Here is a 16,013-nt window from a genome sequence, read left to right as displayed (position 1 = left end):
CACTGAAGGACATTTACATATTACATCATGTCACTACGTAGTCATAAAAACAGCACGTCAATTATGTAGATCTCATTTTATTTTATTAGCTAGTTCAAAGGTTAAAAAAATTTTTTTGTAGTTAAAAACCTAACCATGTACCACAAAGTGGTGATCTACCACAGGTTGCCATTTAACTTGTAAGGATGAAAAGTTTAAACATCTGTTGTTTTGATAATTGAGCAAACATCATCTGCTGATGAAGACTGTGTGGAAGCACACTATTAGCAGTTTTAATGCTTTGTCAAAGCAAAGTGCATTACAAAATGAATAGTACAAGATTACAGTGTCACACTATGAGCATTCCCCATGTATACTAGTTTACTTATCAAGACATCTTTATCACTTCACACAGTTATGATATGAAGTACAATCTAAATAATACTGAATTGTGTTAGAAAAACAACTTTCATCAATGAGTGTTTCTTTCAACACAACATAACTAAATTGAACTTGATTATATTTTCCTAAAATAGCCTATCAGTCCTAATGTTAAGGGAGTGAGTCCCACGAGTATAGGTGTGTCTTGGTGTGTTGTTTGGCACATTGTTAAATGACACATGAACAATGTGTCAAACGTTGCCCGCAGAGCTTTTAAATTCTCCAAAATCAAGCACACATGGAAAAAGGGGCACCTGACCTGACTCCACTGCACAACAGCATCCGACCTCAAGTTTCACTGTAGGTCTTGGCAAACAAAGTGAAGAGTGCTGAGCGTTTGTCCAGCTAAAGGCCTAAGCTCTTGGTTGCTTTGTTGAGCCCTGAAATGATACAGCACTTATCTACAAACAATGTCAAAATGCTTAAACATTAATTTTACAGTCCTTTGATCCAACAAGCAATCACTCAAATCTCTAACACCGGGTGTCAAGAGACACTCTAGCAGCTCCACGACAGCTTTTATCTTGCTGTGGCAGCTACACCTTGTTGAAAGGTGTTGTACTGCCCCATGAACTTTGCAATTCATGAAACAGTGTGGAGTTAACCATCGACAGTAGTTGAGTTCATGAAAACAGGCAGAAACGACAGAAAACCTTCTCTTCTCTTCACAACAGACACATTCAGAAGATTACATGCATAACCTTGCATAGGAAACCATGCACGCTAGCATCAATATACCCACGTCCAGAACTACATAAACGGTACAACTTTCAGGCCTCGTACAGAGGAGTGACAGTGCCATCTTTCCACTCGATCAGGATTTCTCCTCGTTGTAACATGGGGGAGGAGTGTGGGAGGCGCATGGCATGCTCTGTCAGCGGGGCTCTTTCACTGGGCACCGGAGACCCAGGAACACTCCCCTCCAGCCTCGGAGTGTAGGACTTCAAAACACACACCACTTTCTTCCTCCTGGCACAACAACATAGAAAAAGACAGAAAGTGAGTGGACGTGCAACGTTTAGTTTAGTACCAAAGCTCTCTGAAATGTCTGGCCCGATATTTTTTTGATGTAGGGTTAATCATTTTTTTTCTTCCATTGGCTGTTGTTGTTGGATGTAGGTCACCCGTATGCAATTCAAGTGCACACAGAAGATAACTGTCTTTTCAATATGCCCTTGTCTGTCCTCTGTTTTGTTTCATGTTCTTGTGTTTCAATGAATTAATTACTCTGACGTGTTCAAAATTTAATTTACTTTCAGACCAAGACTCAAAAAAACTCAAATACATCCAATTGACAATGACATAACTGTGAAAAACCCTTGCCTTAGTGAGGCCATCACCGGTCAAGCTTTGGCTATTTTACCATATGAATGATTAACTAATAAGCAAACAAAAACACGTACGTTACGTTAGTCGTGTTGGTAAGGCATTATGATCTAACTCTTTTCAATATATATTTATATCTATATAAATACAAATATCTGCTTTGATGTGGGTTCTGTGTGTGTGTGTTTAGGCACTCACCTGTTGGAGTAAACATTGAGGATTAGAATCACAGTCCCCAGGACCAGAGCCAAAGAGCTCAGTACCAGCATGGTTATCTTCCAGCCCATCCCTGTACACACGACATGTACACACGCACACACAGACCGAGCGCCGCATTATTCATTTCACACAATCCACTTTTCAACTCATATTTACCTCTTTCTAAGATATGATTCTTGCTCATTTGTTTAATTTCCATCAACTCTGAACCTGCAAATAAAAGCCTGTTGGAACTCCTTTGCAAACATTAACAATGCACCCATCATAAACTTTGCTGTCAGTTTCTCGTTCATCCATCTCCATCTAGTGGTGGGAAAGTAACTACATTTATTCTGAACAAGGAAAATTGTTGAGACTTCTTTGTCAGACTACCTACAGTATTGTCAAACATTTCCACAGATTAAATTGGACCATACAATCAAACTTTTATTGTTTACAGGTTACCAAACTCACCATAGTCCATAGTGAAGAAAATCATAGTGGGATCTGCCGGGGATTTGGTTGAAAGAGGCTCATCCATTACAGGATATGTTTCAGTGACCTCAACGGCCATTATACCTTCGACTGGAAGTGGAGGAAAAAAGAAACAAGTCAAAATAAAATCAACTGGAAGTGATGATCAAAATTGAGGTTTGATTTCTTTGCCCTGACTGGAAGGCCCTGAAAATCACAATGTCTAACCTCTGCAATTTTTATTTTTCAATGGAAGAAGCAATAGTTGTGTCTGTCCATCTTCAGTGGTGAGAAGGAAATCAGGTCATACAGGACCCGCCTGATGTAAAGTCCTGGAGTACAGAGAGGGTGCTATTCTGGCCAGTTGGGGGACAGTAAAGTCACAGTATATTCACAATAATCACTCGAAATCAGCAGGGGGAGGCTCAGCTGCTTGTGCTTGCAGCTCTCTCTCTCTCTCTCTCTGTCTCTCTCTCTCTGTCTCTCTCTCTCTCTCTCTCTCTCTCTCTCTCTCGCTGACTGTCCCCTCACTTCCTGGTTGTTTCCCTTGTCAGTGGGTTGCTATAATAGGCTCCACTCCACATTTCAGTACCATGATTTTTCTTTTAAATCTGATTTTAAAAGCATCCAAAATAGACAAACAAGCATTTTTCAAGTAACATCAAAGGGAAATAATAGTTTGACTGAAAAGGTAACATTAAATATTAAACACTTTTGATAGTGACAAAGGAGCTGTCCGATCCAATCAAATAAGTGCCGCGCCCAATATGGGAGTTCCCGGATCCTGTTCTGGCAGGATTTTGCACAAATCAAGGCCCGTGTTGAGACAACATGAATCAGCATTGCCATAACTTGACGGTCGAAGATGCTGCTGTGAAGTGGTTGGCCGTCTTCCAGGACGAGGAAAATATTGATCGGTCAAAAGCGCACTCAATTAAATTAGATCCTGAGGCTAAAAGCAGGCATGTTGTAATCTAATCGGTGGCCACAGAAGGATACATCATGCAACTGATATCAGATGTATCACATGGACTTTTGAAACAAACAGAGAAAAATGTCTCCCAACTTCAACATCATTGTGATGTGATAGAGAATGAATGGAATAAGAATGAGGATATCCTGTAAAGGCTCTTTGTTAGGGTCGGGTACCAAACTGTACTTCTCAGGGTGCCGAGACTGGACTACTGATTCATGCTAAATCAATTAATACCAAATTTCAGTACTTGAGAGCGCATCTGGATAAGAGAGTAGGCGACTACTATGACAGAGAGAGAGAAAGACTAGATCACCCCTGGTGTTCAAATTCAGCACAGTCAGGGCAAAATTGAACTGAAACTTTTCAAAACTGGAAGCAGACAAAGCTTAATGCAATATTTGGAATGCAAAATGCAAAGCTGCACAGAGAAACACATGGTCAAACACAAAATATATCTAAAAGCTGAGGAGTACACCGTGCTTCATCAACATCTTTGCGTTGCCAGCAGATCCATGCATGCACCGCCAAGGTTTTAAAAATAGTGATCTAAAAATCAAATAATAATTAAGAAATAGCGCAACACATCATTGTATGCAAAAATCTGACAGTTTTTCTTTATCCATAGACAATTCTTCCATTTCTCCCTCCCCTGAGGTCGAGATTCTGGGTGTCATCCTCGACAGCACACTCTCTTTCACTTCACACGTTAACAACATAACCCGGTCAGCTTACTTCCATCTCCGTAACATTAACTGTCTCCGCCCCTCCCTCACACCTCACACCACCGCCATACTAGCACACAGCCTCATCACTTCCCGCCTTGACTACTGTAACTCCCTTCTGTTTGGTCTTCCTCACAAAACCCTCCATAAACTACAACTGGCTCAGAATTCAGCAGCTTGGGTCATCACAAGGACACCATCTATTCATCACATCACACCGTATTCAGTCTAAAACGTTACTCACCTACAAAGCCATCCACTGCCTCGCCCCTCCCTACCTCTCTGACCTCCTCCACATCACCACACCTGCTCGCACACTCAGATCCTCCTCCTCCTCCATCCATCCCACCGTCCCCTCCGCCCGCCTCACCACCATGCGGAGAATGCCTCTGGAATTCTCTGATTCACTTTCACTTTTCAAAACCCACCTGTTCAAACCTGCATATTCCCTATGACTCACTGCACTTTCCGATCATATCTACACCGTCCATTGTCTGTTTTAATGTATTTTCTGCCATTTTTATGTATTTCATTGTCTTTTACTGTAAGGCGACCTTGAGTGCCTTGAAAGGCGCCTACAAATAAAAAGTATTATTATTATTATTATTATTATTATTAATATTATCAAAGGATTTCTTCTGTAGATAGTCACAATTATCAGCAAATAAACATTCATACTGCACTGGTATGACCTGATAACACTGACTGGCTGGAAAGTAGAAAAATCAATCGAAAAACTTATGATATGATTCAAATGTTTAAAATAATGTTAAGTATTTATATTGAAGATTTGTTGATAAAATTTGTAGGGGGGGGGGTAAACTAGTAAAGTCACCGGCCGGCACTTTAAGTGAACGTATGTTGTATGTATTTTTGAAGACAACATCCCGTTAACTACCTGCTACTGAGATACTTTTAGGTCCTTACATGGTTCAGCCCGTCTCTGCATATCAGAGATGGCACTCGGAAAAACCGCAGCTTCCAAAGATTTCCCCAGATGGTGGTGAGGTTGGTGTTGGTTATGCTTGCTGTCGCTACCATTGCACAGCGTCTGGTTATCAAGAGTCCGCCACCTGCTGCCCTGCTTGTAAAGAAGATGACACAAAAGAACATCCAGGTAGCGTCAGGCATTTAACAGACTTATTGCTATTTTTCCATTTTTAAATCCACTGCCTCCTTACATTTTGAGAGATCTGATTACTATCAGACACTGTGTCACATAGAGAAGGAGCCTCTGTTCCTTTTCCAAATATTCGTACCTGCCGATTTTCCCTGGAAAGGAAGACCAAAGTGGATTCTTGTGTGGCACTAAGGTGCAACCCCTTCCCTTTCAAAGTGAGGTGGCCTCTCTTGGAACAGGACCATGCCTGACTGCTTGCCTCTCTGTCACTTTCAGCTCGAACGATGCAGGGCTGCAGGTGTACACCTTCATACTGCTCTCTCGGCGCAGCCAGACACTCCCCGGAGTGGAGGTTGGTGAGAGCCTGGCTCTCTGGGAGCCAACGCCATTCCTGTAAGGCTGAATATGGGCTGCAATCACCCAGAGAGACTCTACCTCCCACAGGTCCTTTCTGCACCTCTAGACATTTACCCAGCAGCTTGTTCTGAATCTTTAAGCCAGACGCCTCTGTGGAGGGGACATAAAGACAGTCATTGGCGAAACTTAAATTTTAACTCATTATTATAAAGGCCATTGTTGCTATATGGGGAGAGAGCTGGGTATTAGGTTAATTAAAATTGCAAAATAAATAAATGTAAAATGTCTTACTCAAATTTAGGAGGTCATATCTTCATTTCTAATATGATATAGCAACATTTATGTGATATTACATCAGTAAGGCCTGGTAAGAGACTGGTAACTTTACAGTGTGCATGACATGCTAGTTGTCTATAGGTAGTTGTCAATATGAGATAATGCCAAGCCAAATTCCATTAAAGAGATGACTATTTATTCCTTTTTGGTGTCTTGGTAAACACGTGTCATCACATATTACATCAAAGATTTGAAATAACTTGTTTCTTATGATACTTGACTAATCGGCATACAAGTGAAGCAGCAAGCAGCGATGCATCTTTGTCTCAATACGTTTTATTGAACTTTTGGATTTAAGTGGCAGTCTTTAACCTCGCTTTAAGCTAATAGCTAGCGGCAGCTAAATTATTCTGCATAAGACAGACATTAGGCTAAACAGGTTAAGTTTGTTATGTACTAAGCTTGAACAAACCAGCACAGTCTCTGGAGTAACTTCATCGATGCGTTAGCTGAACATTAGACTTGGAAAGAGTCTTTCGGCTAACTTACTATTTGGACAGCATGCAGCTATTTCTACAGACAACTTAAGAGTCGCTGTGCGGCAAAGTTTCGCCCTGTTAATCTGCGGAATGACTCACCGGAACGGAGCAACTTTCACCATGTGTCTTACCTTTGAAAATGACGAAGACAAGCACACAGACACACGGCAGCCTCCGTCCCATGGTGGTGGCGGTGTGATATGTCCGGTGACAACCCAGCTGGGGTCTAACCAGACACTCTGTCAAACTGAGCCGACCCTGGTCTGACTACTCTGCAGCAGCAAGTGCAAGTGGGCGGGAGCTCGACTTGATGAAGGCTCCCTCCTCCACGCATCCATCATTTGGATGGATGAACAGAGGAGCATTCCTCCGAATAAGACATGCGTGCTTCCCAAACTGTGGATTTCCATTGAAATGCCCTGTTGTCGTCCAGGGATGCATCAGATCGCGATGTAACGATCATAAGGAGGCCTGGTTGTTTTTGAAAGGTGGCTCAGTGCTGTTTTTCTGCACTCCACCTGCAACTAGGTGTTCATTTGGCCTTTGGGTATGAAGAAGATCCCTGTGGTGTACCAGTTTATGCCATTTGGTTACTGTCTTGCATATTCTGTAACTGTCTTTTAACACTCTGGATTTTTTTTTTTTTTGCTCCTTGTTTACCAGTACAGCAGGCTAGAAAATGTGTTTACAACCAATGTGCTACAACTGCATGGACTACCAATAAGAATTAAAGAGCATAAATCTGTTATAAGGACAAAACAGTGTTACCGGCTGAATAGGATTGCCCACTCGTTACTGTGAGGGATGGGACAGCTTTGGGGGCCTGCATGGTCACATGATGTTTTTCTCTCTATCATGATGCAAGTATGTAGAAGACCTTGATCCAGATAAATGTACTCAGAGGACTAAGAACTAATCAAACCACATTCTCCTTCAAAATCATTTTTATGTCAATAGAAAAGCCAAAAAAAAAAAAAGTCCCCTTTTGTCTGCAAATCCTACAGTAGCCTGTTCTGTTCTCTGTAAAACATTTGAGGCTTTGTTTACCTCTGAAAATCAGATCTTTTGGTTTCCACTTGGGTCAAGTTTAATCTTGCATATGGAAGAAAACCAGTTGAGTAAAAAGGTTTTTCAGTAATGAATAAACATCTGTATTACAAAGTAAGGAAAGTAAAAGCAAGTTGGCAAGTTCCCCCTCCCCCACAGTGCACAGATGGTACTACACTAAATACACACACACACACTGTACATATTAAATAACATAACTGCAAAAACAGTAGACCAAATACAGAATACAGTTTGACAAGCAGAAAATACCTTACTGCATTATAAATAGCTGAAAAACCCTCAGCATCCGTCATCATTTCAAGTTTGTGTTCTTTTTCAATCTCAGCTTTTCTGATTTGACCCAGTCCCACGAGAAGGAGGGAAAAGGGACGTATAGGTTGGAGGTTCTGTTTCCTGTTGAAACAGAGGTGGAGCAGTGGGGGCTTGAGGCTGCACTGAGGATGACCAGACAGCTGCAGGTGGAAAACCATATGGAGGGGCCTGTTGCGGCCACTGAGTATTATAGCCACTTGTCATGTTCGCATGTGAATTGGGATCTGGTGCCGGGTATCCATAGGGACCTGGGCCAGTGGGTACAGGATAAGGTGCAATAGGGAAAGCAGGAGGAGGGAAGTCGCTGTAACTTGGGCCCCCAACAGCCCCAGCAGGGAAAGGCCCCACGGCATCACCAGGCAGAAGGGCAGCGTGGCTAGAAGGCACGATGATCAGTCGGAACGCCACCTCCGGGTCGACGGCAAAACTGATGTCCAAATACACCTGGGAAACAGAAACGTGGCAAGAAGTAAAATCTACAGCACACCAGAAAGATCTGAATCAAGCTGACATTTATGGAAAAACATGATTATTTGTTATTATACTAGAAATTAATTGTTATAGCATTCTGTACTTGCACATAAGTTGTTGTTTAGTGTTATTTTCTAATTCTAATCAGTGTTGCAGTGTATGATTAACACAAGAATTATCTGTGGTACAACTATAGCTGCCAATATTGGTAACAAAAGCAGTTACTTCATTTCTGAGTTGATGTACCATCAAAATTACATTATTGCGTACCTTGAGGTAACAGTCAACTGAGATGATTTCACAATCATGGAGGGTGGGGGTGACATCGAACGGAATCTTCACTTGGCAGGAGATGGTTTCCTCTGAGTTTGGTGGGATAATGTCCCCAACGATTTTGCACAGGTTTTTGCTACAGAGATTGGAGGAGCCGCTAGCGCGGAACTCTACGTTCTGCTGCAGGCTGAACTTGGGCTTCATCGTTTTGGAAGAGGAGTTGCAGATTTGGGCAACAACAGATACAGTGTCACCTGTCAAGAACAAACCATAATATCTGAATATGCACTTTGTTGTTTTTTTTCCTGAAATTTTGTCGCTACACATATCACACATCACCTTTATCAATATGTACATAGAAAGCTTGTATGGTCAAGATAAGCCTGAAGCAACGTATAAGCTATAAACATCTGATACCACCTGACAATATGCTGTTTTAACGTCGGCACTTGGTTTGTTCCCAGTAAGCAGAAGCGACTTTACCTGGACAGTAAACCTCTCTGTCAACAGTGGCAGACATCTTGACCTGTCCTTTGGAGAGAACCCCAACCTTTTTATCCACCAAGCCAGAGAGGGGACACTAGAGGAAATCATGCAAACACGATTTAACATCAACTCTTTGGAAGTGAAGCGTGGAAATGATGCTTTGATTATGATGCTTCACAATAATAAACACTTGAAACAACTTAATATCAACCTCAAGTCCAGGAAGAAACACTATCATCTAGATATTAACCTTTGGATCCCTGTTGAGGATTGTACACTATAAAAAATGAACTCTTTAACATCTCAGAATGAATACTCTACGCTCTCATTTGATTCTCTAATGAGCCAAACAATCAAATAAGCACATTTCACAACCCTTAAGACTTTCTTCACCGCTAACTCCTCGATGCGATGAAATGTTGATCAGACACATTCTTTATAAATGTTTCACACGTAAGTCTTGATTGTTGTCTTTTTCTCAACCCTTATGTTCCATTCTTTTAATTTCAAAGGTCTCTTTATCTTAAATATTTAACTCTTAGCAGCTATAAGCCATTTTAAGTGCTACACCTGTTCATTTGGAAAGTGGAAACAGTGCATCCAATTGATCACACGTCTCACTGTGATATACCACTTACAAGTGCTTGGCCATAGCGTGAAAAGGACTTTGACACAAAATTGAGCTCTGTTTGTAAAACAGAAGGCAACCGCCAGCTCCTGGACAACTTTGCTTCGAGAACGTAGACAATCTTTCCATGAAGCCCCTTGAAGGAGGCCGGCATGTCCCTGTAAGACAGAAGCAGCCCAGCAGAGCAGTTAGACAGTTTGTGAAAGCAAACAAGGAAGTAGTACTGTAACGCTAGACATCCCCACTCACCCCTGTGGGATCTGAAGCCTGAACCTGAAGCAGTGGGTGCCTTGTGGAAGCACAGTGCCAACTGAAGAGGGGAGAAAGATAAAAGTAATGGACCACAAAGTAAAGTATATAACGTTAACTCCACGTGCGTTTTTGTGCATTACTGTTGATTGTTGTAAACACATGAAAACATGTTTAAGTTACTTTTTTTTTCAAAATAGAACATCTAACACAATGGTGTACTTCACAATAAAAGCACCTGGCGCACAAGGCAACGCCCCTAATTGTATAAAACACAAAAGCAGCTCTCGGGTTTAGACGAGGGAGCAGATCGGACACAAATCTTCGGCCTACCTTTAGCATTTTCTGCAAATACATATTCTTTGACTTTGAAGTATCTCCTGTGCGCAGAGTACGACCTCCTGTCATCTCCGGTTCCCTCCGACCAGTCCACACGCGCGTCCCCCTTGGCTTTCACCAGGAGGAGCTTCACCTTGGTTTGTTTGGTCAAAGTGAAAGAGACCGCGCCCGTGATAGTGTCTCCTTGAGAGACAGTGTTCTCCTCGTTAAGAGCTTCGTAAGTGAGACTCAAGTCCTTTATCGGAGACATTGCAGACGCATGAGCCAAACGCGCCGTGCGTATCCGTCCCACTTCTGGATGAGCAGCAGGAAGCACGAGTCCTGTTTACGGTCCAGATTATATGCGGCTCCGCCCGAGAGTTGAGGCCATAAAAACCTCCAATGTTTCCTCATACAATGTAGCAATAACATTTATCACAACACACGTTTAAGCAATGTTCTTATCATGATGGCGTAATACCCGGAAGGAAGTGCGACACATTTGGTACATGAGAGTTTATGGGATCATATAAAGTGTATGAATGATGCTATATGTACAATGAACAGTACAATTAGGCTATTTAACTTTCTTAAAATCTGTTTATCTATAAAGGAAAATGAAAGAAAGACTCACAGAGAAACTTTACCTGACATTTTTTATTCAGCTCTACAAGTCAGAGAAAACGCTGGCGATTTGTGAGTACAATAAGTCAGGTTTGTAAAGTATGGTGGGATAAAGTAGACACTTATACATAGGGAAAATATATATTTGGCCTCTTAGTGGATTGCTGCCATTAAAAAAAACACATAGAAATAGATTTTTGTATTAATACAGTACAGTTTGCCTTTATCACCCGGGCCCAAGGGTGAGGTAGAGAGAATAAGTGTAAACTAAAACACTGGAAAAAAAACAAAAACATCAGTCTGTGACACTTACGATGTACGAGGCACGTAAATGCACAGTGAATCCTGATAACTGAGGTCTGAGTGATTATGTTATCAGCTGGACAAAGCCAACCTAAACTGGCCAGAGAACATCTAACACATACAATACTAAAGTCTTATTTTTATAAATATTTGTTTACATGCAAACCAGTAGATATTGCACACAATAGCAATTCAGTCTAAACTCACACTTCAAAATGTAACACTAACAAGGTGTTAAAGACACAGTTTAGGTGAATTGATTTCCTGTTTTAACGGTTAGGATTTGGCTTGAGCAGACATCCTACTTTTTTGCGTCAGATGTTTCGCCACCAGAAGACGGGAAAATGAGTGTATATGATGGAGGAGCCTCATCCGTCTGAGACAGGAAGTCGACGGTCATCATTGGTGCAGAAGGCAGCGGGCTGGATGGAAGAGCGGTTGTGGGTGTGTTTAACGGTTGAGAAGAAGGGGATGGTGGGATCTCTGGGACACATGGGGGTGGGTGAAATGTTGGGGCGGTAGGTGGAGGGTGAAGCAAAGGAGATGATGGTGATGATGAAAATGGAGATCCATACGGAGAAGCCAGCTGTGGCCCTGGGTTGTTGTAGCCCCCACTCATGTGTGCTGGCTGAGCTGGTGGACCAGCAAACACCGGTAGGTTGCCTGGGTATGCAGGTGGCGGTGCTGAATAACTCTGGGTTCCTGGGTATCCATGAGCGCCTGAATGTGGGGATGCTGGATAGGGACCCATAGACATCGCAGGGGGAGGATGGTAGCTGATACTTGGGGCACCAATAGCCCCTGCTGGATAGGGACCCATAGGCATTACAGGGGGAGGGAAGTCGCTGTTACTTGGGCCCCCAATAGCCCCATAGGGACCCATAGCCACACCAGGCTGAGGGCCAAGGAGCAGGTCAGGAGGAACAATGACCACAGGGAGTATAACTTCTGGATCGAAAGCAAAGCTGATGTCCAAGTACACCTGAGAAAAAAAAATGACACATGTTTTACTTTTAAAGTAGCAACAGAAAATCTGAAAGTCACACAGAATTTGAAAAATCTTTAGTTATATTTATGGGTAAATGTTATTCAATTGTTTCAAAAATAGTTCTGTCAATGGACTTGCTTTACCACGAAGATAATGCTGCATTACCTTTAAATGGTATGTCACCGTGATAATGTCACAATTCTGGATCGTGTAAATCTGATCACGGGGAATCAACATTGTGCACTTAACCTCCTTCTGTGTTTGGGGTTTAATACAGCTGTCAACCAGTTTGTGGATAGTGATGGCCTTATGTTTGGTATTACCGTTGGCACGGTACACCACCTCCTGCATTAAACTAAATTTGGGTGTCATCTCATTAGATGAGGAATTGTTGATTTTTGCAACAATCACCATTGCTTCACCTATCAGAAAAAAACAGAATATTTTTGGTTAATTTTCATACATTTAAAAATACCAAATAGGTCAATGCAGTGTGCTTCAGAATGTGTAAAGACAATGACAAAGAAAGTTGTATGAACTTCTGTCATGAAAATAAACTGTACAGCGCATTCAATTTCTTTTCTTGTTGGAAAAAAGTAACAGGCTGGATAAAACCATATATGCACTATTATTACAATAATGCAGTAATATTACTGCATGTTTCATTAAAATAATTTACTTAATAGTTTTGCAAACCGTTGTCAGTGACAACCATCACATGACAAAAACTTTTTTTTCCAGTTTTTCAGTATCTGCTTCCAGCAGAAGATCTCCTTCCATGACTTGAACCTACCATGTTTGAAGAGGAAATGTATTACCTGGAGCATAAGTCCTCCGGTCAAGGATGACATCCATGTGCACATTTCTTTTTGAGAAAAGCCCCATCTCCTTGTTTATTGAACCAGCTTGCTGCAACTGGAATGCAATAAACAGGGAAAACAACAACCGTTTTGATCCACTTCCACAATTAAGACAATATAACACATGATTTCAGTATTATAGTTAGAGAACAGGGCAAGATACCAAGGTCACTCCACCAGCCTTTGAACTGTAATGCCTACTGTACCTTATATCATTGTGAGCACTTTTCACAGGACTACTTTCTACAGAAGAAACCATCCAAAGCAACTGGGATGGTGTGACACATTACTGTTGAGTTTTTTTTAAAGGTAATTTCCCAAACATTTCAGCAGCATAAATTCAAATCCAAAAGCACAGTCGAGCTACTGCCGTTACAGATGACTCAGTTCTGTTTAAGTATTCCAGAGAGTCAAACCAGTGAGCGAGCACACACAACAGCGGATATCTCAAATCTAAAGTGATCTGTGTGACTAGATACAAATTGGGATATTTTGGAGTGTAGTTTGGATGAACTGTGCGATACATGCACTTTTCATTTTCTAAAGTCCCTCATGAAGAGTGCTTCTTGCATGAAAAGGACGGCACCCTCTGTAATTTCACATGACGAAATGTCATCTCCTCATGCTATACTGACAGTAGTATTCTAGAGATGTGTGTACGTGTTTGAACATTTCAGATACCATCAGAGACGCAATGTTTGGAAAGGACTTGGAGACGAAATTGAAATTCTTCTCTACTGTGCGGTCCATCCTCCAGCTCCTGGACAGCTTGGCTTCCAGCTTGAAGACGATCTTTCCATGACTCCCCTTGAAAGATGAAGGAATGCTTCTGTAATGGAGAATCAGCAGATAAATGTTCTGTAATCTGTGGGTGAACTGACACCAGTTTAAATAACGCACAGGAGCGGGCCATTTGGTTCTGTCTGTTAAAATCAGCTACGCCGTGAGAGTGCAAACGTGTTGGTAAATTGCCTTACTGTACTTACCCTGGTGGTATGTTGAAGTTGAATTTATACACATGGGTCCCTTGGGCAACTACAGTGTCTGGAAGGGAGAGTGTTTTGGTGTAAATGCTTACAGTGATCTCCTGTCATTTACTAGCAATTACTTTAAATACAATTTAAAAGTACTTGGAAGGACTACATATACACATTGCCATTTAATATTTATACTCCACAGCACTTCATTTTCATTTCAGCATTGTACATTAATGTTATAGCTGCCATTTAGTCATTGGTCATTTAGCACTGTTATGGAATAAATGATGTTTACAGATTAATCCCTCAGTAACAGAATTGGGATTAGCCTAATTCTACAGATGCACAAGTTAAGTTTTAGTTGAGATTCTATTACTGTAGCCTACTTTTGCTTAAGTTTTGAATGTGGGCTATAACTTGTTTACATGTCAGACAACATGTGAGTTTTAACTGAATGCGTTAAGGCATGCAGAACTAACAACAAGTCTTCCGCCTACCCTTGGGGTCCTCTGGGATCAGAAACTGCTTCAGTTTGAAATATCTCTTGTGTGCAGAGTATGTATATGTGCGATCCCCTCTCTTTTTAGACCAGTGCACGTCAGCGTCCCCTTTAGCTTTAACAAACAGGCTTTGAACTGTGGTCTCCTTTGACAAGGCCAATGTTACTTTTCCAGTAATTGTGTCCCCCTCCGAAAACGTCCCGTGCTCGTTCGGCGCGTCGTAAGTCAGCGTTAAGCTTTGAACTGTGGGCATTGTCGTGGAGTGGCGTCTGTAAGTTAAGATACGGATAAAGAAAACATACGATCGAGCCACCTGCAGCTTTCCTCACGTTTTCACAGCCTACTATTTTGTTGAAAGAGCACTCATGGCGCATAGACCGGGGTGGGGAGGACTATACGATCAGGACACACCCAGCATATAGCGAACTCAAAGACCTCTGCTGCCATCCAATGTGCACATGAGAAACTGGACCCTCACCGGAAACAAGACCAACCAGTGGCCACAAAAGCGCATTGCAATCAGTCAAAAATAATGGTATGGAGCCCCCTGGAGGACAATCATAGGCGCACACGAGGCTAAACCAAAACACTGCGCCCTGAGCTGTGGTGAAAACAAATAATAATAATTAAAAAAAAAAAAGATTTGGGTTGGATTTGGTTTCCTTAAAGCTTTTGTGCGTTTGTGTCACAGTCATATGTTTTTATGTGTTTAACAGCAATGAACGATAATACTGAATCATGGCAGGGACTATAATATTCACACACAAAAAAAGAATGACAACTTCTTTATTCTGAAAGCATGACGCCGATTCCGGAAGTACTGTTAAAGAAATGCAATCAGTGTCTTCTTCTTCTTCTTCTTCTAATCAAACCTTATATTCTTTTAAAGTTAAACATGAGCAGAGAGTCGTTTATTTTGTTTACATTAACATCACAACGTTCAGTTGTTGTGTGTATTAAACACCTGCTTTGTGCATCAGTTAGAATAGAGCAACCAAAATACACAAAATAAAACACCGACAAACTTTGTGCCCTCATCAGCCAGGTGTTAAATAATACCGAACACCACCTCCATCTTAACTGGTACACGAGAGCTGCACACCTTTCCCCGTTTTACCGTTTTTTGTGTAACTTTCGGGTTTTAACCCTTCAAAATAAAAGCACCCATCCGCAAAAGTGTAAATGGATTCAATGTAAAGAAATGACTCAGCATGAGAATCACTGTTTCATATAACTTTACACACACACACACACACACACACACACACACACACACACACACACACACACACACACACACACACACACACACACACACACACACACACACACACACACACACACACACACACTTGCCTTTTGTGGTTGTGGGGACATACACACATTCTTGCCTTTTGTAGTTGTGGGGACATACACTCATTCTCACCTTTCGTAGTTGTGGGGCCATATACATACACATCTTTGCCGCTGGTTGGTACGAAAAGCATTCTGGGATACGTAGCTGTCAGAAGCAGTGTTGCCAGGTGTACGATAATTATCGTATTTGTA

At 41.7% G+C, this 16,013-nt stretch overlaps 3 protein-coding genes across 3 annotated transcripts; all 3 read right to left on the bottom strand.

Annotated features, from left to right (window-relative positions):
* Positions 1 to 259: 259 nt before the first annotated feature.
* On the bottom strand, positions 260 to 6,591 carry LOC139204148 (uncharacterized). The gene is made up of 6 exons (XM_070834120.1): positions 6,540 to 6,591; positions 5,376 to 5,743; positions 5,044 to 5,197; positions 2,419 to 2,529; positions 1,945 to 2,035; positions 260 to 1,389 (listed from the first exon to the last, which is right to left on the bottom strand). Exons 1-6 carry the CDS (start codon positions 6,589 to 6,591, stop codon positions 1,191 to 1,193), a joined length of 975 nt encoding a protein of 324 aa, XP_070690221.1. The 3' UTR covers positions 260 to 1,190.
* An 880-nt stretch (positions 6,592 to 7,471) lies between these two features.
* Positions 7,472 to 10,510, bottom strand: LOC139203969 (arrestin domain-containing protein 3-like). The gene is made up of 6 exons (XM_070833893.1): positions 10,229 to 10,510; positions 9,896 to 9,956; positions 9,657 to 9,804; positions 9,016 to 9,112; positions 8,530 to 8,786; positions 7,472 to 8,232 (listed from the first exon to the last, which is right to left on the bottom strand). Exons 1-6 carry the CDS (start codon positions 10,482 to 10,484, stop codon positions 7,798 to 7,800), a joined length of 1,254 nt encoding a protein of 417 aa, XP_070689994.1. The 5' UTR covers positions 10,485 to 10,510; the 3' UTR covers positions 7,472 to 7,797.
* Positions 10,511 to 10,871: 361 nt separating this feature from the next.
* LOC139203908 (arrestin domain-containing protein 3-like) lies at positions 10,872 to 14,800 on the bottom strand. Its single transcript, XM_070833816.1, has 6 exons — positions 14,463 to 14,800; positions 13,975 to 14,032; positions 13,670 to 13,817; positions 12,947 to 13,043; positions 12,294 to 12,550; positions 10,872 to 12,122 (listed from the first exon to the last, which is right to left on the bottom strand). Exons 1-6 carry the CDS (start codon positions 14,716 to 14,718, stop codon positions 11,442 to 11,444), a joined length of 1,497 nt encoding a protein of 498 aa, XP_070689917.1. The 5' UTR covers positions 14,719 to 14,800; the 3' UTR covers positions 10,872 to 11,441.
* Positions 14,801 to 16,013: the final 1,213 nt, after the last annotated feature.

Source organism: Pempheris klunzingeri, chromosome 7 (genome assembly GCF_042242105.1).
Source record: "Pempheris klunzingeri isolate RE-2024b chromosome 7, fPemKlu1.hap1, whole genome shotgun sequence".
In the NCBI taxonomy this organism is placed as follows: domain Eukaryota; kingdom Metazoa; phylum Chordata; class Actinopteri; order Acropomatiformes; family Pempheridae; genus Pempheris; species Pempheris klunzingeri.
Note: the sequence above shows the minus strand (reverse complement) of the source record. Positions and strands in the feature narration are given on the sequence as shown.